Source organism: Tenrec ecaudatus, chromosome 2 (assembly GCF_050624435.1).
Source record: "Tenrec ecaudatus isolate mTenEca1 chromosome 2, mTenEca1.hap1, whole genome shotgun sequence".
Taxonomy (NCBI): Eukaryota; Metazoa; Chordata; class Mammalia; order Afrosoricida; family Tenrecidae; genus Tenrec; species Tenrec ecaudatus.
The window spans coordinates 280,860,299-280,884,740 of NC_134531.1; the positions used below are offsets into that span (position 1 = coordinate 280,860,299).

The 24,442-nt window shown below is 44.9% G+C and overlaps 1 protein-coding gene and 1 non-coding gene across 2 annotated transcripts in view; both read right to left on the minus strand.

The window, feature by feature from the left end:
* The window catches only part of ARHGAP31 (Rho GTPase activating protein 31), a 155,616-nt gene that overhangs the window by 52,513 nt on the left and 78,661 nt on the right, over positions 1-24,442 (minus strand). Inside the window, exons 2-3 of the mRNA XM_075542479.1 lie at positions 7,030-7,132; positions 3,071-3,215 (exon numbers count right to left, since the gene is read on the minus strand). Coding sequence (XP_075398594.1) covers positions 3,071-3,215; positions 7,030-7,132 — 248 coding nt within the window. The remainder of the gene's footprint in view (positions 1-3,070; positions 3,216-7,029; positions 7,133-24,442) is intronic.
* Positions 20,048-20,210, minus strand: LOC142441701 (U1 spliceosomal RNA). Its single transcript, XR_012783054.1, has one exon. It is a non-coding gene; the product is annotated as a U1 spliceosomal RNA (small nuclear RNA).

Sequence of the window (24,442 nt, forward strand, 5' to 3'; positions counted from 1 at the left end):
ATTAACTAAGCCGTTCTGAGAATGTGTGACAACGTAACAGAGCTACTTCCCTGTCCTTGCGGATGGTTGGCTTAGGTCATCGCCATTCTTCATTGGCTTCTGCAGTTACAAAGAAGTCTATGAAATGCTAAATGCTTCAACATAGTTTACTTAGATAGGCCCTATCTATGTAGAGGTCAATTCTTTACCCAACACATTGCTCTTTTATCTTTCGGTGTCAACGAACTATGTTTAAAGACAATGTCAGATTGCCTTCAAATTTGATAACAAGTTGGCAAAATGCTGTGTTGGCATTTTCTTCTGTTACTGCAGGAGAGCAGCATGGTTAGCAATGCCAGGGCTGGGAGTGGAGAGAAATAAATACCTGTCAACGAAAATCTAAAAAGAACCTGTCTTTCCAGCCATCATCGGGCGAGATATTAGTTAAATGAAATTAGACGCAATCAGTTCATCCACAGGATCATATTTTCCTGTATCATATTTAAGATGATCTGATGTAGGAGATGAAAACTATTCCCAGGAGAGGATTACACGCCTGTAGAAAGTGAACAGTCAAGTCTTACGACGCACAAATTAAAACAACCTTATGCTACTGTTTGTCATGGATTCAGCTTGGTGAGCATTTAGAAAATTAAAACTCCCCTGTTTTGATGAGGCTGTGGGGAAAAGAGCAGCCCTCACTTTCTGGAAGACCGTTTGACCATACGCAAACAGGCTGAAATACGCTTTTACTACACTGGAGCTTAGCCAAAAGGCCGAGAAGCGATGCTTAAATAAGCTTTTAATAAGCAAATCCGTGTCTATGGGTGTTTTCCCCCGAAGGAGTTAATCAGACAAACGTGTAGCTATATGTACAGATATGCTTATGAGTGTGTCGTTTATGCAAGCCAAGTGGTGGAAAACCGAAAACCTAAATGCCCACCAGTGGGAGAACGGTTTCAGAAATCACGGCACATTGAGGGAATAAACTGAAACTGAGCAAGGAAGGAGGTGGTCCACATTGCCAAATTATAAAAACAAAACCCCAATCATTTTCAACAATACTATCTCGTATCGCAAAGAAAGAGTGAAAGGGGGAGAGAAAGAAGGAGAGAAACGCTGTGTTGCTTCCTGAGGGTGTGGGATTTCAAGTGATGTGAGCTTTGTCCTTCACACGTCTCGGTCTGGCTTTACTTTTACACTGAGATTTTACTTTGGGGAAACCAAAATAATTTGCATGACACGAAAGACTGGAGAAAACGCTAAGCGTAGCTGTCTTTGGACTCGAAGGGGGAGACCAACGGGTCCTTTCCAACTGATCTTTAGGAGGGCTTTCTAAATGAGTGAATCCTCATGTGCAGGGATGGTGACGCTAATCTGGGAGGCCAGCATAAGACCCACAGTATTTCCTCAGATTCCTGGCAAACACTTCTCTGTGGTTCTATGGTCAGGGCTCCCATTGTTTATGACGCAGCCACTCAGCCAGGAGGCTCCTCCACTCTCTGCCTGACATCTCAAGGGAGGGGGTCCCCTCACCATCAACGGCCTCAAGTTAGCTGGTGTATTTTGGGTGCTCTTGGGTCAACATTTACATCAATAGTGAGGCATACATGTTTGGGGTCCTGTCGTCTAATTTTTTTCTCATTAGAAATTAATATATTTTTAGTTGAGAAAAACTCAAAAGTTAAAGCGTGGAGAATCAGGGGGAAAACCCCCAAACCTATAATCCTATCCTAACAACGACTATTCGTTTTTTTTAACAGCTTTCTTTTTTTATCTTTTTTAACACACAATTGTCATCTGACTTTCCCTCAAATGTGCATTAGTGTTTTTTTATATTATTGAAAATACATGAATATATTTTTAATCACCCAAGCCTATTTTTTAAGTACTATTTGTTTCTGTATCATTTCAAGTCAAAGAACCTTTTATATGCTCAAAATCTGTTTAATACAGGAGTTCTGGGAAAGGCTTCCTCCCATGGTTAAAACCTTGATCTGGTCCTTACCAATAATTACCACACTTACAGAATCTCAGTTTCAAACACCGCTCCCACCTTCCCTGAACCCCACCCCACCCCCTTGACTACTCCTCTACTTTTTCACTGGGTTAAATGATTAGCTGATCTCTTTTTTTCATTGTTATTCTCTTGTTTTAGGCCCTCATTTTCTTTCTTATGCAGATTAATCTTTAGAGAATTGACAGTCACTCAGTGCATACACTCTCATCTCCCTCACAACCTCTTGGCTAAACCCACCTCTCCACCTACACTGTACCAACCCCCATGCAGCTGCATGTTCAAATCCTCTTGTTAATGCCATCGGGACAATAGCTTCTGGATTATTTCAAAGAATACTTCTAAAGGTAATACTTTTATTCTCCTTTCTAGTTTTCCTGTGAGTGCCCCATTTGTTATTTGGTGATCACGCAGTGGGCTCTTTAGGTGCAGGCTTGTTTAGCTCTTGCCCATCTGGACTAACCCACCTGACCCCCACTACCTACCCACGTAACCCATCAACCAGCCCCATGGCCCATGCTGCCCTCTCTCCTGGCTGCTTTCCATAGATTTCTGTTCCCGTCCCAGTTTCCTGACTCTACTCTTCCTCAGTGTGATTGTTTCCTTTCCCTTGTCTATCTACTCACCTCTCTACCCAACCCCTCCCTCACCCGGCCACTCCACCCACCCCCCCAAATACCCCAGGCAGGGCAGCCAGATAAAAAGAACTCAGCAGTGGGAGGAGCATGTGGAGTGTCAGCTGTCCATGCTGTCCCTGTTGTGTGGCCTTGGGCCGGTCACTTCACTTCTGCGGCCCTCCCTTTTCTCTATATACAATGAGGCATTTTGGGTTACATAAACACAGTTAATTCAACCCAGCTCCTCAAACCACCACACGCGATTCTGAAAATTCAAGAATGAAAAAACGTAGTAAGCAAACTCAGCGTTCCTCACCATGCCACCCCACTTTTCTCAACATGCTAAGATCATGTCAGCCATCTGGCGAGCCTTATGATTGTTAGTTTAGTGCTGAAACGTTCCTCGGCCCGTCCAAGTGTCCCACCCAGTAACCGTAATGGAAATCCAAACACTCACCGTGAATTTCTCATAGAGCTCATAAGTCAGGAGGGGGTTGGGCAGCTCTCTAAAGTAGAGCTTGCAGAGGGAGCCCACACAGTGGATGTCCTGGAGGTATACTTCCCTTGTCAGATCTGGACCTTGATCTGAGCCAAACTCCTGCCTGAAACAACACAGACAAAGACATAACAATCCCGGGGAGCATGTGTTCCACGTCCGTAGCTGCTTGGTCTGCTTAGGCTTAAAAAGACCCGACACTGCTGATCTGGCTATATTTTGACCTTGGTTGAAAATGACCTTCTAGGGGGAACAGACAATAAGGATCTACATATAACCTCCTTCCTGGGGACAGACAGCGGAGAAGTGGGTGAAGGGAGACATCGAACGGTGCAAGATATGACAAAATAATTTATGAATTATCAAGGGTTCATGGGGAATGGGGAGGGAGGAAAAAAATGAGGAGCAAATAACAAGAGCTCAAGTAGAAAGCAAGTGTTATGAGAATAACGAGGGAAACAAATGTACAAAAGTGCTTGACACAATGGATGTATGTAGGTATTGTGATAAGAGTTGTACGAGCCCCCAATAAAACAATTTAATTGAAAAAAAAAAAAAAAAGGACCTTCTACTCCGGGCCCAAGGAAGCCATGGAAAGGGTTCCACTTCAAATCCGGACCTCCCCTAAAAGCACTGCAGTGATGACGAAGGTCTAATGCTTACTTCCAAGGGAATTTCCCACGGGTTTTATGTCTCCGTGATGAACAGTGAAGAAATAGGAGAACCATTTGCTCAATAAGCCTACTGAGATTTCAGTTTTTCCAAAATATTGTTGGAAACCAACCTCCTGTTCTTAGGCGAGAGACCAAGACCAAGACCAAGTGGGTCAGGCTGTTCTCATTTCTCTCAGTAAATTCACCTGTCATAGCTTATGTGGAGACTCACACAGAAGATTTGAGAAGTTCGTTCATCAAATAACTCTTTAATGTTGAAGGAGACCTTCGAGGCTGCCTGAAGCCACCCCAACAGGCTGTTGGCAGATGCAATCGGCTCATGACGAACGTGTGTACAACAGAACCAAGCGTTGTCTGATCCCGTGCCATCCTCACAAGGGTGCTTGTGCTTCAGCTTGTGCTTCAGCCCATGGTTGCGGGGATGGTGTTTCTGTCCTGTGGCGGGGGTGGGGGAGCTGAACTACATGTCTTCCTAAACCATCTATAGTGGGGTATCTGGGATTAGGACCAGATTTCAGGCTAGGCGTGACCTTCCTAACTTAGAGAACATTCGAGAAAGGTTATAGGAATACACAGCCTCAAGTCATGTATACTGAACAGGTTGGGGTAGAGTTGATTCTGACCTACCGCCAGCCCATTTGCATCATAATCGAACTGCCCTGCCACACAGTTTTCAGTGGCAGATGTTTCAAGGTTAGGTCAATAAGCCTTTCTTTCAGGGTGGCTCTGAGTGGACTCGAACTGGCAACCTTTCAGATGGCAGCCTAGCATATTAACTGTCTGCACCCCCCAGGGGCTCCCACACATACTTGCCAGTTAGAAAATCTGTGTAAGAAGTGAGCTATTTGAGCTTTCACATAGAAATCAGTCTTTGGAAGAGGCAGGCGGTGGCAAAGTCAAGGGGACTTTCAGCATCAAGGGCACGTTGGCTATTCTTCTGCTGTTCGTTTTTTGCCCATTAATAAAGGGAGGGAAGTCCTTGGTGTGGATTTCAGGAAACAAACTGAGTGGAGCCTTGAAAAGAGACACATGCAATGGCCGACAAATCCCGAGATCTGATGCTTTCCTTTTTAGAGGTCAAAACAAACAACCTAGAATTTACTCATGTAGTTAAAAGTTTTCGCCTGTCAAAGCTTAGCTCAGTCCTTAATTAAAAATAAAAATTTAAGGACTAATCTACATTAGCCATCACCTAAGTAGCATCCCATGACACCAACTACTTACTACATATTTTAGAGCTAAATCTCTAAAAGGCATTTGATGAAACTCTAAAAAAATATTGCTAGTGTCATGAGTGGAAATTGCTTAGACACAGACTATGGTAGCAAATAAGTTTGTTTTGTTTTTAAAGACAATTAATACTTCTCTAGTAGTAATAAGGATTGTTGTAATCCTTTGGTATTCTTTCATTATGATTAAGATCTGGGGGGAAAAGGCAGAAAACCAAATAGGAGGCAGATAGAAGGAGAATTCTCTTAACTCCACAATCTATTGAACTTTAACGATTAACCTTGTAGCAAGATTGTTTTAAAACCCACATTTCTAACTGAAAAACAGGAAATACGTATACAAAAGCAGCATGTACTAAAATACATTCTATTTGGTGTAAACGGATAACATTTAAAATACATATACTTATTTAGACAGAGAAAGTTTACACATACACACACATATATACTAAACAGAAACACATAAACATATACAAATATCTGTGTGAATGCGTGTTTTTTATGGTTATTACTGTCCTGATATATTGGGGTTTTTTTTTTTTTTGTTTGATTGAAATGAACTTGTTTGTCATTAAGGACTTCTTGTCCATTTCAATTTCACTTTTTCTCCTCTTATTTTAAAATTACCAGACCACTATTTAAGTTGGAGGGATAAGGAATCTGAAAGGATTTTTTTTTTTTAGGGTGGGGAGGTGTTTTAAAGAAATGTGTTTTATATATATATATATATCCTGGTAGTTACATAATTTCATGTCAACTTGATAAATAGGTGTAGGGGTGGAGTCTAGCCTGTCAATCAGGTCACAGCCTGATGATGACTCCTGGTGGGCGTTGCCTTCTCATGAGGATTCTGGGAACTTCCTCTCTTTCTCCCTAGAGGTGGGCCACACTCTGCTTCACTTTCCTGCTGCTGAGCCACCCTGAGAGCTGGAGACTCACACCATAAGCCTTTCCACCCACCGGCCTGTGGTCTTCCTGCATTTGGCATCAATGCATGTGCTGTGCGAATCAGAAGAGGTATTTATAGACTAGTATTAGACATATGGGCTAATATCAGATTTATGGACTTGATCTGGACTGGGCTGGGATGTTTTCTTAATATACAATTACTCTTCCATATAAAGCTCTTTCCTATACATATATGAATGTCCCTGGATTTGTTTCTCTAGTCAGCTCGGTCTAACACATATATATTTACACAGTCCATCTCAAGAAATGAAATTAACAATATCCTGTTAAACCCTCTTTATAAGTGATTCTCCCCCAAGCCCCCCCCCCAACCCAAATCCTTCCTCCCTCTCTCTTCAATAACAGGGAGAGTATTTTCCCAATTCAGTGTAATACAAATTTCTTTAAAATGTTTAGATAAATCCATAGAATTGAAAACAGTTATTTTGGAAAGCAGATGTGGCAGTCTGCTCCATAAAAATTATAGCCTTGAGTGCCTGCGAGGTCATTCCACTCGGTCTATCTCATTGCCATGAATAGGAATTGACTGGCATTTTTGTTTGTTTGAATTAATATTTTTTAAAGAATTGGCTTCAACTATGCAAGTCCAGATATCTGGTATCTCAACCAGACAAAACATCACTTGCTAAGCATGCCAACCCAAAAGGTCACATCGATGGATGTCCCTGTTCTGAACATCTTAAATGGGCACCTCATTTAACTGAGCCATGGGTAGGCAGGTGAATGACAAATAAATCAAGAGTTCCTATCTTGGAACTTAAATCGTTTGCAATAGATCAAATTTACCTAAGAAGGAGAAATCTGGTGTAAGACGAAGAAACTGATTAAAAGCCCTCAGGAACTTTTGTTGGAAAGAATTACATCAGACTGGAGAATTTCCTGATTAGATTAAGAACGGTCAGGCAGCTGAGAAAATTCGTATCTGATTTTTCTGCATGGCCACCCTTCTCTCCGTTCCATCAGCTTTTAACACTCCCGACACCTGAAGACAGAACAGCAAGTGGAAGAATCGGGTGTGAGGTCTTTCAGGGCTGCTCCCTGAGCTTACCTCAGTCGCTGTATGTTTGACGTGACTCCTGAAAGCCGATAGATGCCATCCACAATGCCGTGGGTCTCTATGAACTTTGCACAGCTCTTCAATACATACGGAACTACGGAGAGGCAAAGACAATGAAATATTAGCTGTAAGTCTGATTTTCCTTGAAAGATGCTTTTTAAAAATCTAGGTTAACTTCAAAGAGGACTAAGCATGGAGCCCTTGAGCATTACCTGTTCCTTTGAGAGTTAAAAAAACCAGAGGGTTACTGAAGTTTAAAAATGAGTGTTTTTTAAGAGCCCCCCCCCCATTTTTAAATTTGAGAAACAAATTAGAAACTTTAGAATTTGAGTTCAGAAATTTAGAACGAAGAAAATGTTCTAAAATTGACTGGTGATGATTGCACAACTCCTTTTGATATGGTTAAACTATTGAATTGTATGATATGTAAATTATATGCCAATAAGACATTTTTATTCTTAAAGACTTAAGAATTTGAAACCAGTGGTGACTTTGGGAATTCCACAACTCAGTTTCCGCATTTCACAGGGTTTTCACGTGGCATCCCCACTAGCAGCAGCGTCAGGCAACTTGTCGGAAATGCATATTCTCAGGCCCCACGCCAGACCTACTGTGTCAGACATTCTGGGGTGGAATGTCTGTTTCAACCATCCTCCCAGGTTACTAGCTCTGATGCATGCACATGTGAGAGATTCACAGTCTCATTTGCCAAATGAAGAGTGAGTCACAGGTAAATGTCCTTCATTTACCAAGATGACTTACTGTTTTGAAAAGCAATTCCCCCCAATAAAATGATTAAAAAAGAAAAACAATTCATAAGTGGAAATGCTTATGCCATAGACAAAAGAATAATGAACCAAAATGGAATACACATTACGAATTCAGTGATGTGAGGAGGGAAAAAAAATTCAGAGAGGCAATACACTGAGGTAGGGGATGGACTGCAGGCCTCTGTCATACCCTCCCTCAATACAAGAACACTTTGTTCTAACCAATTGGCAATCTAAAATGTTCACCCTCCCAACAAAATCGCTGAAGACAAAACAGGGGTATAAACAAATGTGATGAAGAGGGCGGATTGTACCCGGCTATTAAAAAATATAGCGTCTGGGGTCTTAAAGGCTTGAAGTTACACAAGCCGCCATATAGTAGTGAAGTAACAAGTCCACATGGCAGAAGCACACTGCTGGTGTGATCATGAGGAGTCATAGGGACCAGATAATAGGCATCAGTAGATACATAACAAACAAAAACATATTGTTGAGAATGAAGGGGGCTGGAGCAGAGATCCAAAGCCCATCTGTAGACAATGGAACAATCTCCCCAGAGAGGGGCCACAGGGAAGGGATGAGTCACCAGGGTGCAGTAAAGCATCGAAGAAACACACTATATTCCTCTGGTTCCTTGAGGCTTCCTCACCCCCCACTACCATGACCCCAGTGCTGCTTCCCAGTTCAAAGTAGACCAGAACATGTACACAGGTATAGAAAGGGTTGGGAGCTCCTGACACACAGAATCTAGGAACAGGAGTGGGAAAGGCAAGACCAGAAGGATAGGGGGAAGAAGGGGAGAAGAAGGGAGAAAGGGGGAACGGGTAGCAATTAATGACACATAACCATGCACCCCTCTACAGGGGAAGAACAACAGAAAACATGGGGGAAGGGAGACAGCAGTTAGTGTGAGAGATGAAAATAATAATGTACAATCTATCAGGGCCTATGAGGGTGGGGGGCAGGAAAAAAACCTGGTACCAAGGGCTCAGTAGAAAGTAGATGTCTGACTCTGCAGCTCCGGGAGATGGACATATCTGATCAGAGCACACGGGAGCAGATGAAGGGGCAGGAGGAGAGAGTGGAACACAGCCTGGCCTACGAGGCTGTGAGGATGATGTTCCTGAGTAGAGCAGCCAGTCCACAGAGAGAACAACATGGCTGGCCCCACTATGAGACATGATGCCCCTCAGTGACTAAGGGCGATACAGGGGACAGCACCGGAGACAAAGTGTGGGAATTGCACCTGACCTGATCCCAGCACACCAAGGCAAATCACTGGGGGAGTGCAGCGGAACAGCAAGGGAATGGAGTGGCAAGGTCCCCAGGGAATGCTGAAAGTGGACTTTGGGGCCAGGGCGTGGTGCCCCAACAGACTGGACTGGAAAACGCTCCTAAGGGCCAGCAAACGATCCCTGAACTAACTACAAGCTTTTCTCTTGTGAACTGTTTTGTTCTGTTCTTTGTCAGTGGTTTGTTTTTGTTGTTTTGTTGTCTGGTTGTATACTGTTGCTTTGTTTTCCTCTGTCTTGTTTTCGTGCATGTTAGTGACTCCACAGGTCTGTCTGAATAGGACAGGCTGGATGAACTATCTGGAGGAAAAACAACGGGACCGACAGTTCCGGGGGGACTTGGGGTGGGGGGGTATGGGGGGTAAGGAAGTGGTGTTAACAAACCCAGGGACAAGGGAAAAACACGGGACCCCAAATGGTAGAGAAGGGGGAGTGGCAGGCATGGTGGGAAATGATCAAGGGTAAGGTTGCTTAGAGAAGAGGTATACTCTAACCCAGGTGGCAATGAAGCATGGTAGTAGGGCAGGAGGAAAGTCAAGGGAGATGGAGAAAAGAGCTAGGAGTCAAAGGGCATTCATGGAGGTCTAGACAAAGACATGTACATGCAAATATATATAGGAGGATGGGGAAATAGATCTATGCGTCTATATTTATAGGTCAAGTATTAAGGTGGCGGAAGGACCTTGGGCCTCTACTCAAACACTCCCTCAATGCATGAATACCTTCTTTTATTAAATTGGAACTCTATGATGCTCACTCTCCCGACACAACGGCTGGAGCCAAAGTGGGTGAACAAGTGAATGTGGTGAAGAAAGCTGATGGTGCCTGACTATCAAAAGAGATAGTGACTGGGGTCTTAAAGGCTTGAAGATAAACAAGCGGCCATCTAGCTCAGAAGCAACAAAGTCCACATGGAAGAACACACCAGCCTGTGTGATCGAGTGGTCCCAAAGGGATCAGTTACCAGGCATCAAAGAACAAAAAATCATATCATTGACTGCACACCTCCATGATAGGATCGCTGAAGACAAATGGGTGCATAAGCAAATGTGGTGAAGAAAGCTGATGGTGCCCGGCTATCAAAAGAGTAGTGTCTGGGGTCTTAAAGGCTTGAAGGTGAACAAGCGGCCATCTAGCTCAGAAGCAAATAAGCCCACATGGAAGAAGCACACCAGCCAGTGCGATCACGAGGTGCCAAGGGACCAGGTATAAGGCATCATGCAAAAAAAACGATATAAATGTGTGTATATATGTGTATATGTATATATATACCATATTAAATGAAGGGGGAAGTGCAGAGTGGAGACACAAGGCCCAAGTGTCGGCCAATGGAGATCCCCTCATAGAGGGGTTTAGGAGAGGAGATGGGTTAGTTAGGGTGCGAGGTAGTACCGATGAAGAACACAGCTTTCCCCCAGATCCTGGATGCTTCCTTCCCCCAACTACCATGATCCGAATTCTACCTTGCAGGACTGGATAGGGCAGAGGCTGTACACTGGTACATATGAGGGCTGGAGGTACAGGGAATCCAGGGTGGATGATACCTTCAGGACCAAGGGTGTGAGGGGCGATGCTGGGAGAGTGGAGGGTGAGTGGGTTGGACGGGGGGAACTGATTACAAGGATCCACATGTGACCTCTTCCCTGGGAGAGGGACAGCAGAGAAGGGGGGAAGGGAGACTCCGGATAGGGCAAGATATGAGAAAATAACGAGGTATAAATTACCAAGGGCACATGAGGGAGGGGGGAAAGGGGAGGGAGGGGAAAAAAAAAGAGGACCTGATGCAAGGGGCTTAAGTGGAGAGCAAATGCTTTGAGAATGATTGGGGCAGGGAATGTATGGATGTGCTTTATACAATTGATGTATGTATATGTATGGATGGTGATAAGAGTTGTATGGGTCCCTAATAAAATGTAAAAAAAGAAAAGAGGAGAAAAAAATGATTAGGGCAGGGACTGTACAGATGTGCTTTATACAATTGATGTATGTATATGTATGAACTGTGATAAGAATTGTATGAGCCCCTAATAAATTGTTAAAATTAAAAAAAAAAAAAAGAAAGTAAATGTCTATTTGTAGGCCACTGGATACCCCCTTACAGAAGGGTCCTGGGGAGGAGACGAGCCAATCAGGGTGCAATATAGCAACGATCAAAAATACAACTCTCCTCTAGTTCCTAAATGCTTCCTCCTCTCCTACTTTCATGATCCCAATTCTACCTTGCAAGTCTGGCTAGACCAGAGGATGTACACTGGAACAGATAGGAACCTGAAACACAGGGAATCCAGGGCGGATGATCCCTTCAGGACCAGTGGTGTGAGTGGCGATACTGGGAGGGTAGTATGAGGGTGGGTTAGATAGGGGGAACTGATGACAAGGATCTACATGTGACCTCCTCCCTGGGGGACAGACCACAGAAAAGTGGGTAAAGGGAGACATCAGACAGGTCAATATATGACAAAATAATAATTTATAAATTATCAAGGGTTCATGAGGGAGGGGGGAGTAGGAAGGGAGGGGAAAAATGAGGACCTGATGCCAGGGGCTTAAGTGGAGAGCAAATGTTTTGAGAATAATGAGGGCAATGAATGTACAAGTGTGCTTTACACAATTGACGTATGTATGGATTGTGATAAGAGTTGTATGAGCCCCCAATAAAATGATTTTTTAAAATTAAGTTAAAAAATCAGGTTAAAAAGACTAGAAGAAAATCTGCCAGAATGTTAAAAGTTAGTGCATTGGTTAGCGGTGGGGCTGGGTGGTAGAACATTTGTTCTTTTTCTGGAATGTTATGATATTTGCCCAATTGACATATATTTGTCTTATATTTTGAAAAGTTACATCTATACCTATACCAAATGATAAAAAATTTTTTAAGGGGGGTGGAGGTGGAACACAAAAGAAAAACAGATCCATTTCATGGTCTTTAAGTGAAAGATTAGAATGAAAATCCAAGAGACCTGGCTTGAAATCGGCTTTTGTTTCTTCACAGTAGCCAGGGGGCCGTTCTCTGTCAGATGTGGAGCATTCAGTAGTTGTGTGCATGAAGGAGAACACTCACAAAGAGGAAGACATACCCCTGCCAAGTGGGTTAGGCCAGTCATTGATTTAACTAACCCCACTGAAGAGACTGACTCTGGAATGCCTGCCACTCCAGAGGGTCAGTCAGTGCCCTGGGTTGGGAGAGTCTGTCTACACTCTTCTCCCACCAAGACGTACCCTGAGTGGCCCAGCCATAGTGGTGGTTCAGAATGGCATCCCAGGTCTTCTGGATGGCCTGGGGCAAGTCCCTGGGACCATCTAACTGCGATACCCCCTTGTGAAAGTACTACCCACGCCTCAAGGGATGGAGTGTTTAGCAGCAACCGAATCACAGAGGTGATGTGGCAGTTACATAATCTCCCATCCACTTGAGCGAAGGGGTGGAGTCTAGTCTGTCAATCAGGTCGTAGCCAATGATGCCTTTGTGTGGGCATGGCTTTCTCCTGAGGATTCTGGGAACTCCTGTCATCCTCCCTGAAGGCGGGACACACACACTCTCTGTTTTACCTTCCTGCTGACAAGACACATGACTGCTGATGACAACTAGAGCCTTGGAGATGCTTCCACTGCCACTGGACTTGCAGGACTTTCCGCCTACCAGCCTGTGATCTTCCTGCATTCATCAACATTGCATGTGCTCCATGAGTCTGAAGCGGAATTCATGTGCTAAGATCGAATTTATGGGCTAATATCAAACTTAAGGACTTGATCTGGACCGGGCTGGGATGTTTCCTTAATATATAATTACTCTTTGATATAAAGCCGCTTCCTATACATATATGCGTCTCCCTGGCTTTGTTTCTCTAGTCTGCCCGGATTAGCACACGTGGAATGGGATCTCTATGAACTAACTGCTTGGGTGAGGACTGTGCTCACTTCCCCAAAACATACTGAATCCATGCCTTGTGCAAGCACTCCCACCTAGATATGATTATAAGCTGGAATGGACCTTTCTATTTGTTGACCACCATTCAGGCTCAAACACGTGGCGTCCCCACTAGCAGCAGCAGCATCAGGAAACTTGTTGGAAATGCATATTCTCAAGCCCCACTCCAGACACTCTGGGACCTTTAGTAATCCAGCTTGAACTCTGTATTAGTCAACACTGTATTTCTAAGTATTCATTCCTCCCTGGCACTGCCCAACAAGGTTCCAGAGACTCAACCACTAGCTGTCATGACAGATAGTCCATTAACTTAGTCAGGCTTAAAGTATTTCACTCAGTCAGGCTTAAAGTATTTCACACCTTTCTCAAAGACCTGGGGAGGGACACATCCATCTTTTGCTCCTGTCTCCCTTGGCCGGAACTGGGGAGAATCTTCTCAGTGACTGCAGGTAGGTAGAGAGAAGAACATGGAATTGGGACTTGGAAAGGCTGAGGCCAGAGATCATGGGAGTGGAACCACTTGCTATGAGTGAGCACAGTGTGGGAGTCTAGGGTGCTGAGGGAGCAGGCAGGGTTCCAGAGGCACCTCCGGGCTTCAGCCAGAAGAGTTACGCTTTGATCACTTTTATAAAGTAGGGTTCTCAGTAAGATTTTGTTTACTGCCCCGACTCCTCAAAAACAAAACAAAACAAAACGCAAGGAGTTTTAGGGCTTATAAAAAAAATCCAAGGGGCTGATACCAAGGGCTCAAGTAGAAAGAAAATGTTTTAAAAATGATGATGGCAACAAATGTACAAATGCGCTTGATAGAATGGATGTATTGTGATAAGAGTTGTATGTGCCCCCGATAAAATGATTTTAAAAAAATCCATTTTAAGGCCATCCTTACTGTGTGCAATAATGTTGGCGGATTCTCTCACCGCCGCACCAGGCTGCTGTCCTGCTATCTGTCTTAGGGGCAACAGGTGAGAGTTCATTTTGGGCTACTCAACTGCCTTCGTAGCCTTGGGCAAAATATATAACGATTTTCTTTCGCAATTTCCACATGTGTCAAAGGAGAATAACAGTGATATGTATCTCATAGCTAGGGTTGAACTAATTAATCCCTGTAAACATGTAGCACAGATCCTGGCATATAATAAGCATTCCACAATGTCAGTTATTATTTCTATTTCTAGCTCTCCATGATTAGATTTATAATTTGGTTAGATGCAATCCTGGTGAAAGAGTACTTGCTTCCGCCTAGCCAATGGACGCTTGCGGCAGAGGCGATTGACATCTTATCAGTCAAAACTCATCTTTGAAGCTTGGAATACAAATAAACAAACCAAAAAAACCCCTCAATGCCATTGAGTCGATTCTGATTCATAATGATCTTACAGGACAGGGTAGAACTGCCCATGTGAGTTTCTAAGACTATAACTCTTTACGGGAAAAGAAAGCCCTGTCTTTTCCCCTTGAAGTGGCTAATGGTTGGAACTGCTGACCTGCTGGTTAGCAGCAAGGTGGTCTGCAGATAGACCAACCAAGGTGGTCTTTGGTTAAATGCGAATATTTGAGAGTAATTTTCCCCTGTGCATCCAGGTGGACCTTTGTACCAGAAAGACTGCAGGCTCCAATGGTATATGGAGTGAGAGTGAGAAGTGGGGGCGCTGCCCTTGCCCCCCAGGGCACGCTGCCCTCTGAGTCAGTAGCGTGTGCATTTAAGAACTCTGCACACTCATAGAAAGACTGAAACGTCAAAGCTCTGACAGACGGAGGTCTACAAAGAATAATTCACACACACACACACACACACACACACACACACACACACACACACACAATCATGATCCCAATTCTACCTTTCAAATCCAGCTAAACCAGAGGATGTACACTGGCACAAAGAAGAACTGGAAACACGGGGAACCCAGGACAGATAAAACCCCTCATCAGAACCAATAATGAGAGTAGTGATACCAGGAGGGTAAGGAGAAGGTGGGGTAGAAAGGGGGGTAGAAAGGGGGGTAGAAAGGGGGAACCGGTCACAAGGATATAAGCCCCCTCCCTGGGGGATGGAGAACAGAGAAGTGGGTGAAGGGAGATGTCGGACAGTGTAAGATAATAATAATTTATAAATTATCAAGGAGTTCATTAGGGAGGGGAAAAATTGGGGAGCCGATACCAAGGGCTCATGTAGAAAGCAAATGTTTTGAGAATGATGATAGCCACAAATGTACAAATGTGCTTGACACAATGGATGAATGTATGGATTGTGATAAGAGTTGGAAGAGCCCCCAATAAAAGTATTTAATAATAAGAATAATAAAAAGAATAATTCACTGAGGCAGGCAGAAGCAGATGGTGTCCAATTTGTCCCAGCCATTCTCACAGAGGGACCTCAGGCATAGCGCACACTGGGCTACAGGGCTGTAAAGGGGGAGGAAGCAGGTCCCCAGATTGTGTCTCCGCAGTGAGTTGACTCTGGCTTAGTTATGGAGGTTCAGAATATCTGGTCCACAGCTGTTTAAACAGGAGGCAACCCAAGAGAAAACAACCCAAGGGAAAAGGTTATCCCAGAGGGGTGTTAGCTTGCTAGAGTCTCATCTTGCGCTAAATTGAGGGAATAGAAACTCCCTCCCCACTTCCCCCATTAAGACCCCATTAACCTCTCTGTGTGCTTTATCTCCAACGATGATTGTCAGACTGGGTCCCCAGGTGAGCCTGACACACTCTACAGCTGAAGAACCACCCGTCTTCCTGCCTTAAGGTACACACAAATCACCGGGGGATCTGGTTCCCAGGCCGATTCCATTTGGCTTGGTGTGGGGGTGTGAAATGCTCATCTCTAGCAAATCCCCAGGTGATGCCTGCCTACAGCCACCCTGGGAGTGGCAAGGATCTACATTTCCTACTGAGGAAGAGGGCTACAGCGGAGCCTCAAAGTCTCAGAATGTTTAGACTGTTGCCCTTGGGGTCTAACCAGATTGGAGACCTCCTAGAATTCTGGACAAGGTACACACTAGATACAAAACAGCCCAGTAGCTGGAGCCGAAAAGAAAGCTCCCATTGTACATGCAGGCAGGGTATGGAGTCACAGAACAAGTTCTGTGGGAGTCATCCTGGGCCCAAAGAACGTTGTCTCCTCCTCCAGAGGTACACACAGTTGCTGCTTATGATATAATGTTATAATTTATTAGAACTACTTGATTGTTGGGTCTCTACCTCTCCTTGTTAGTTTGTTTTAATCTTTCCTGAATCAGCGCTTCTACGTGTTACATTGTAATCTGGGCACAAAACAACCTTGAGTTAGTTTCCAATTGAACTAAAAAATCTAGCTTTTGGCATATGCTGTTATTGTCTGCAAAACAGTTTTAAATTGCTTGGTCCCATGATCTTAGATAAAATGGATGGACAGCAGCAGCGGATTCAAACATAAGAACAATTGGGAGGATGGCACAGGACCGGGCAGTGCTTTGTTGTGCACAGAAAGGGTCGCTCCAGGTCAGGACAGACTACACAGCACCTAACAACAACCACAACTAAACACATCTTCTATTTATAACGAATGTAGGACATTTCTTTTCTTAATTCCAAGCCTCTTGAGGGATGTAGTGTAGGAAAGTCCAGCAGCGAAATAAGTTCTCAGAAAAATCCCCATGCTGCCCTGAGTTAATCAATCAGTTACGCTGCCTCAGTTCCTCAGGTGATGGGGACCTGACCAGGGCTGGGGACAGAGTGGAACAAGCCCAGTGGGGTTGATGTAGCCCGCTTTGTGGGGAAGGCTGGCACATTCTTCCACAGTGCAAACTGCCTCGGTGCTTTGGGGAAATGTGGCACTCGACCTTCCTCGTTCTGGAGTTTGTCAAGGTCTCGCTGTCATTGATCAGATTCATCTTCTCTCTGGGCCCTTCACTGCTGACTTTCAAAATCAAGTCATACGGAGGAATACCGCTCAGCAAAACCAGGGAACAAACTTCAGACAGGGCCAACGTTTTATCCATAGTTGACACTGAAAGATATGACGGTGAGTGATAGAAGCCAGGCTATAAAAGAGTATGTTCAGATGGCTCCATTTGATAGATATTCTTTGATACGTAAACCTCTAGGAAATGCAGACTCATCTGTTGCTAGGTGGGGAGAGGCAGACGGGGAGGAATCTGAAGGAGCCCAAGGTACCCTGCGGGTGCAAGGGCCATCCATGCTCATTGTCTTGAGTGAAGTGATGGGAGACGGTGAGAAAGCCGACGGAGGCGAAGGAGCACTGTACTTTCTGGGGAGGAGACCCTTTGAGAAGCTATGGCCGAGCACGTGGAGAGAAAGAGAGAATTTTAAGCAGACCTGTTTCCAGCATTTCCCCAAAAATGCAATAAAGATTTAAATTCTTTTTGGCTGCCATCATGCCAATTCCGACTCATAGCGTGCCCATGTGACACAGTAGAACTGAGCTCACGGCTTTTCTAGGCTGTCTTCATGACCAGAGGAGTCCTGGCAGCTCAGTGGCTAAGGAATTGGCTGCTGACTGAAAGGTCATTGGGTTAGAATTTACCAACTGCCCGGTGGGAGAACAGTGTCAAAGTCCACTGGCGCAGATTACCGCCATGGAAACCCAACTGGGTAGTTTTCCTCCATCCTAGAGGGTCACTTTGAATTAGAGTCAACTCCAGGCAATGGGTTTTGCTCTTTTAATCCCTTGGAGCGGCTGGTAGGTTCGAACCACTAACCTTTCTGTCAGCAGTTGGACCTTTGACCATTGGCCCATCGTGGCTCCCCAAAGATTTCAATAACTTTCCATTCATCTTTCCACGAATCCAGAAAGTCACAGGACGGCCCCTCCAGAATCTAAGAATGATCTCACTGGCACCCTGTAGCTTGGCTCCCTCTTGGCTAACCTGCACTCTTTCTTTATTTCTCTCATCTTCCCCCTGCCTCTCTTCATGCTCAGGGATGCTCCCAGGAAGAAAGGCCAGGCCATCCATCAGGATGACAGGCAAATAAAGCCTGCAGAGCAGTTCTATTCTCTGACACAAGAGGGCACCATGAGTCAGAAGCAACTCTAAGACAAAGGTTTGTTTCTGACTTTGACTTTGCTCTTCACACTCTTCCTTCTGCGTGTTTGTGGTGTGGGGAGGGGGGAGCAAATAGCTATGACTACCTTTGAATTTTCCAAGGGGAAACCATTTTTTTAATATGTTGGGTCTTTGGCCTCTCCTTCTTCGAGAAAAGTTGTGTTGTTTATTAAGATGGAATTAAAACCCTTGAAATTTAAGCAGTGGGCTGTCCAAACCCACCAGCTGCGCCACAGGAGCGAGAGGAAACCGTATGCTCCTGTGAAGATTTCGATCCTTGGAAACCGCGTGGAGCATTTCCACTCTGTCCTATCGGTCCATGTGGGTTGGAATCACCACCACCCAACAAGGAGTATTATCATTTCATACCACAAAATTTAGCCTTTTAAAGTGTACAATCCAACGGCTTTTAGTATATTCCCAACGTCGTGACACCATCCCTACTATCTAATTCCAGAGCATTTCCATTACGTTCTCATTCCTCTCCGCCATGGTTGTTGATGTTTGTGCTCCCATGTGGATTCCCACACGCGGTAACCCACCTGACTGTAGACCTGCCCCATAAGAGACTGATCTACTGGCCCAGGTTGGTTCAACTCATAGCAACCCAATAGATACTTAGATACATCAAAACCTGGTAGGACTGACGAGGCTGGTACTGTTAGGTAGTTAGCATTAGGGACTTGGATGTCCATTGACGCATGCCCAGGAGAGCCAGCATAGGACAAAGCTGGATTTTCCCGCCGGTGGGCACGGATGGGCATTAAACCTGGAGCAGCCCACCTGGGCCAGGTGACTGAAATTCAGCCAATGGGACCGACCTGGGGTCGTTCACCACGCCTCCCCAGGGAATCCTTGAAAAGGCAGGAACCGGGAGGGTGAGGGGTCTTGTCTGGTCGTCTTTGTGGGAGGAAACTTGGGAGAGAGATCCTTGCATGACCCTGAGCAGTCTCTGCCAGGCCGCATGGTCAAAGGAATCCTATGGGTGCCGCGTAAAACCTGAAGCTTCTTTTAACTCTCATTAAATTCACTTGGATCACGAGCCCAGCTCCAGCATGAATTCTTTCTCTTGTGGAGCCAAGGACCAAGGGCTGAAATCTAGCCCTGAGAGAGAGACCCCACAGTACCAGGGTTCAAGGTTGGGCTTAGTCCTTCCCCCTTGCCCTTGGCAACCACTAATCTACTTTCTGTCTCAATGGTTTCACGGATTCTCGACATTTCCTATAAATGAAATTGTACAATATGTGGCCTCTTGTGACAGGGCTCATCCGTATGGTAGCATGAGTTAGTATTTCCTGCACTTTTATGGCTGAATATTTCATTTGTGTACACGCACACCCACACCACATTTTGTTTATCCATTAATTGATGGACGTTTGAGTTGTTGATACTTTCTGATTATTATTCACAGTAATGCATTAAAGCTTCCTGTACGCCCTTTTCTGTGATCTTAGTTTTATTCTCTTTGGTATACACTTAGGAGTGGAACCGCTTAGCTGTTTGAGAACATTTGATCTGAAGTTTAACACGCTGGGAAACTGCTAACCTGTCTTCCCCAAAGTCATATGTATCGCGTCTCCAGAATCTAAGAACCGCCTCCCTGGCACCCTGCTCCCTCCTAGCTAACCTCCACTCTTTATTTCTCTCATCACAATTTTATATTCAGAACAGCAAGGTGTGACGGTGCCACTTCCGCACATTTTTGTCCATACCTGTTATTGTCTTTCTTTTTTAATTTAAGTCGTCTCTCATTGTGGCCTTTTGACTTTCATTGCCCTAAGGAATAGCGATATTGAATCTCTTTTCTCATGTTTACCGGTCACTCATACATCTTCTTTGGATAAATGTCTATCCAAAATCTTTGCCCACTTTTTTTTCATTAAAAAAAGGTTTTTTTCATGGTTGCGTTGTAAGTAGTCTTTATTATATACTGGATAGCTTTATAGATATTGGAGTGGTTTTTTTTTTCCCAAGGGGAGAGCGTGAACGCAGTCTCCCACTACCACTAATTATGCAGTCGAGTTTCCCACATTTGGGGAAATCGCAGGGGTCAGCACATTGGAGTGCAATGGGTGAGCCTCGCCCTGGGAAAACCACCTTCCTGATCATGGTATCTCCCCTGCCAGGTAAGTAAGAAGTGTTATTAGATACATGATTTGTAAACATTTTCACCCATGATGTGTTGTCCTCCCCTACACACACACACACTTTCTTCATATGGTCTGTTAAGGCACGGACGTTCTCAATTTTGCGAACGTACAATCAATTATTTATTTTTTTCTTTTGTTACAGGTGCTTTTGATAGCAGGCACAGGGCGTTTTTGTTGTTGCTTTTAAACTTCTGATTTATTTTGTCAACATCCTTCGATTCTTCATTTTTTTCACGCACATACATGATGTTACTATAAGGAATGCAGCCATTTATTAAACCGTCTGGGCCAGACTCATAATCCAACCAAGTATAGTCCTTTGGGAACCTCCACAGTGATCTGACTCAAAGCATTCCTTGGAACCGCCCTTAGGGAATTGCTTTCGGAGCTAGCCAGAAGCCCTTGAAATGCATGTCTTCAAGGAATTCAAGCCTAACCTTTCAGCAGCAAAAGAGAAAAGACGAGTCCGGCCTCGTCAGAGAAGATTGGCCAAGGAAGCTGGCTGGAGCGCAGTGGCAAGGTTGCCCAAAGCTAACCCTAGCGTCAAGCCAGATGACCTTCATCTTGATTGGCTGCCTTAACTCCTTCCTTGAGGCACAAAAGAGCCCCAGGGCCCCTCAGCTCGCTCTCCTTTCGCAGGCCCCTGGCCCAGAGAAGGGTCTTCCAGCTGTGCACACGGGAGCAGGTCAACCTGTCACTGTGCATTTCAGCAACAGGAAGAGAGATGCTTGTGAACTCCACCCCTGCCACCTCCCCCACCCTCTTCTGTGGTCCAGAAGCTGACCCAGAAATCGTTTGACACCCTTTGGCAGAGCTCCTGCGAGAAAGACAAACTTCAAGCTGTGTTTAGTGGAACAAGATGAACCCTGGGGGTGGGGGAGGGGGGAGGATGTGTGTGAGATTTTCCTCAACCTCTCAGCGTCGAAAGCAGAAACGGTGAGTCGCTCCATTTTGAAGAATGGGGCGACTGATGTGTGTATTTCCAAAATCCTTTCGAAAAAAGTCCCCAAAGCAATCCAAGATGACGTTTAAAAATGGAAAAGACAGATGGATTCAGAAAGTAAAGAAAGACTGCCCCTTTTTACATCACTCTTCCCAGTCTATCTAAGGAACTGTGGTCAGTTAAGCTCTCAGCTGCTACCAGAAAGGTTGTCGGTTCTAGGTCACCAGTCTCTCCTGAGGTGCAAGATGAGGCAGTTCTCCTTTTTTGAATTGGAATCAACTCCATGACTAGTTTCTCAACATTTCAAATAACAGAAAAGGGCACCCACAGAAATGTTGATAGTAGCTATCTCTACTAAAAAAGTAGCTATCTCTACTAAAAAAGCTATCTCTACTAAAAGAACGAGATTTTGCTCTTCTGAATTTTATAAATTTCCCATGACGAAACTGTAGTAAACATATATTTTTATGGAAATAGGGTTAAAAAAAAAGCTTCTTCTCTTTTCTTTTTTCAAAACTGAGAAGCCAGAGGTATTTCTGTAATCGGTGAGGCCATTTCCAAAGCTTGTTGAAGTCCTCTCTAACGGCCCTGCTGAGGCAATTACCTTGTTAGACAGAATGTCTTTGCCTAACCTGCTGGCCCTAAGCTGCCAATGACTAACTCGGTGCCCGAAGCTATTGTTTGTACACAGTTTTCAGAAGCTGTTTCCTAAGACTCAGGGTGCACGTGGTGTCCCCTCTCCTCCCCTCCACACTTCAGGCCACAGACGCCAAGTCAACCAGCTCTTTCTTGTCAAGTTCTCCCTCTGGTCCACACCTGAGACTCATCCTACCGCGACCCTGATACCTCAAGTGTAAACCAGCCCTTCTTCCTGATAACCTCGATCTCTTCCTTCAACCGCAGAGGATGTACTGAGGGTCTGTCTGTCCCACGGGATTAAAACTATGAATGAGACAATTATCCTTTAAGCAGTTAACCGGCACTTACAGTGTACCTACTAAGTGAGAATCCATTGCTTTACCAATTCTTTGGTCACCACCTCCCCATGAGGGAAATATTAATTGCTGTTTAGCCAGTAAGGAACATGAAATTCAAAAAGGTTAAGTAATTCACCCAGTTGAAAATATCAAACGAACTATGTTAAGAGCCCTAGAAAGTCACAAAAATGTGGTGGAAGTTATTTTTAAAAGATTATATAGTGTGAGGGTGTCAGGCAAGGCTCCGCGGGCTGGGACCAGGACAGGAAATTGCAGGCATTTATCATGAACCAACTGCTCCTGAGAGACCCTGTCGGGGAGCCCAGGGACAGGGCCCTCACCCTCAGGGACTTCTGCATGGTACAGTGGATGGATAAGGAATGCCAAATCAAGGCAATGTAATAAGAACTCTGAAACTCATTCAGAGGGATGAGCTGAGAGTGAAATGACAGGTTGTATGATATGACACAATACACAGACTGCCTGGCTCAGAAGCACCCTGGAAACATCACCTAAGGAGGCCTGAAAGGTCAGCAGTTCAAAGCACCAGGTGACTTCAGGAGAGGATGACTTAATGAGCTTAATGATCTCCCTTAGAAATCCCTGAGAAGATAGGACACCCACACCTTATCACACAGGGTCACTATGAGTTGGATTTGTCTCCAAAGCACCAACTCTCACCTACTTTTTGGTGGGTGGAAGCCAGGAATTCTGTAAACAAGGAGAGAAACAAGAAATAAAGTGAATTCCAGGAATGCAGACTAGACCAGTCTGGCGAGAGTTCAGGTAGACTGGGTGAGTTTTATGAAGGCCCAAGAGAATTGCATTCTCTCTTTATCTCCACCAACAGTTAACTCTTTCTAAAAGACTATGTGCTTAGATCATCAAGTTCTCTTATGCCAAGACATCGCAGGACTCCCCATTTCCTCTAGAAGAATGTCCTATCCAGGCAGGTCTGAGTCTAGACCTTCCGCAGCCTCTCAAGGGCCACCCCCAGAGTGCTTCTCTTCCCCCAACGGGCCTCGAGAAGGGGACGGGTGGTTATCCGGGGGCAAATCATGTCCACAAACGAACCATTTCAAAGCAAGTGGGGGGGGGGGCGGGGCTCCTTTAGGCTCAGAGGAAAGGATGCACTAGGGCTTGTCAAGGAGAAGAGTGGACATGCGGAGTCTCATTCTTTTGTACGTTTTGCCCGAGCTTTCCTTAAGAAGGGAGCATGCGTTTCATGAGTCAGAGCCAAGAGGCTGGTTGCACAGAGGTACAGTATTTCTCAGACCACTCATCACTGAACACGAATGGGCAAGTCGAAACTGTCCACAGGGGACTTTCACTGAGTGTGAGTGAGTGTGAGTGTGTGTGTGTCTTAAGGGATGGCCATGGCATCAAGAAAAGGCCAGGCACAATGGACAGACAGGGTGGGTGGGGTGTGATAAGGCCAGGCACATAGAAAATCCCCATGTGGTCGTGGGTTCAGAGCTGGTCCTGCATACCGTGCACACAGAACACCAAATCTGCGTACAAAAAAGATTGCGATCCCATTGCTACCAATGAAGGCTCCTGTATTTTATGCCATGTTCAAGGACTTTGAGGGTTCCTCTTTCCCATTGTTTAACTTTCAGTGGAAAGGCTTTGCTCTCAGGGGACTTATAGGGGTAGATTCCACGCACACCAGGGGGCTGCAGAAAGATCTGTTAGGAACCCCTGTGACACCCCCCGCCCAGGTCCAGCTTGTGAGCATCAATTACCTTTCACTGTGAACAAATTATATCCTCAACGGCCTGAAGAACACAGGTGCCTTGATGTCATAGAGGTTACACGTTGGGTTGCTAACCACAAGGTCAGCAGTTTGAGTCTCTCTTTGAGAGAAAGAGAAGGCTTTCTATTCCTGTAAAAGGTTATAGTCTCCGAAACCCACAGGCCTAGTTCGACCCTGTCCTGAAGGGTCTCTGTGAGCTGGAAGTGACTTACTGGCAGTGAGGAGACCACAATCGGCTTCAATCACCTGGTCACGATTTGTATTTGTTTCCTTCTGCAATAGAGGCCTGTTACGGATTCCAGGGTGGTTCACCTCAATAAGTATTGGAATCCTAACCCCCCCCCCCACACCCCCATGGATATAACATTGTTTGGAAATAGGATTTTCTTTGTTGTGTTAATTAGGTTACAGGCAAGTAGGGCAGGTTCTAAATCTAATCTCTCTCTCACACACACACACACACACACACACACACACACAAAAGAATGAACAGAGTAGGCACCGAGACAAACACACATTTGACTGTGAGGGAGGGGTGCT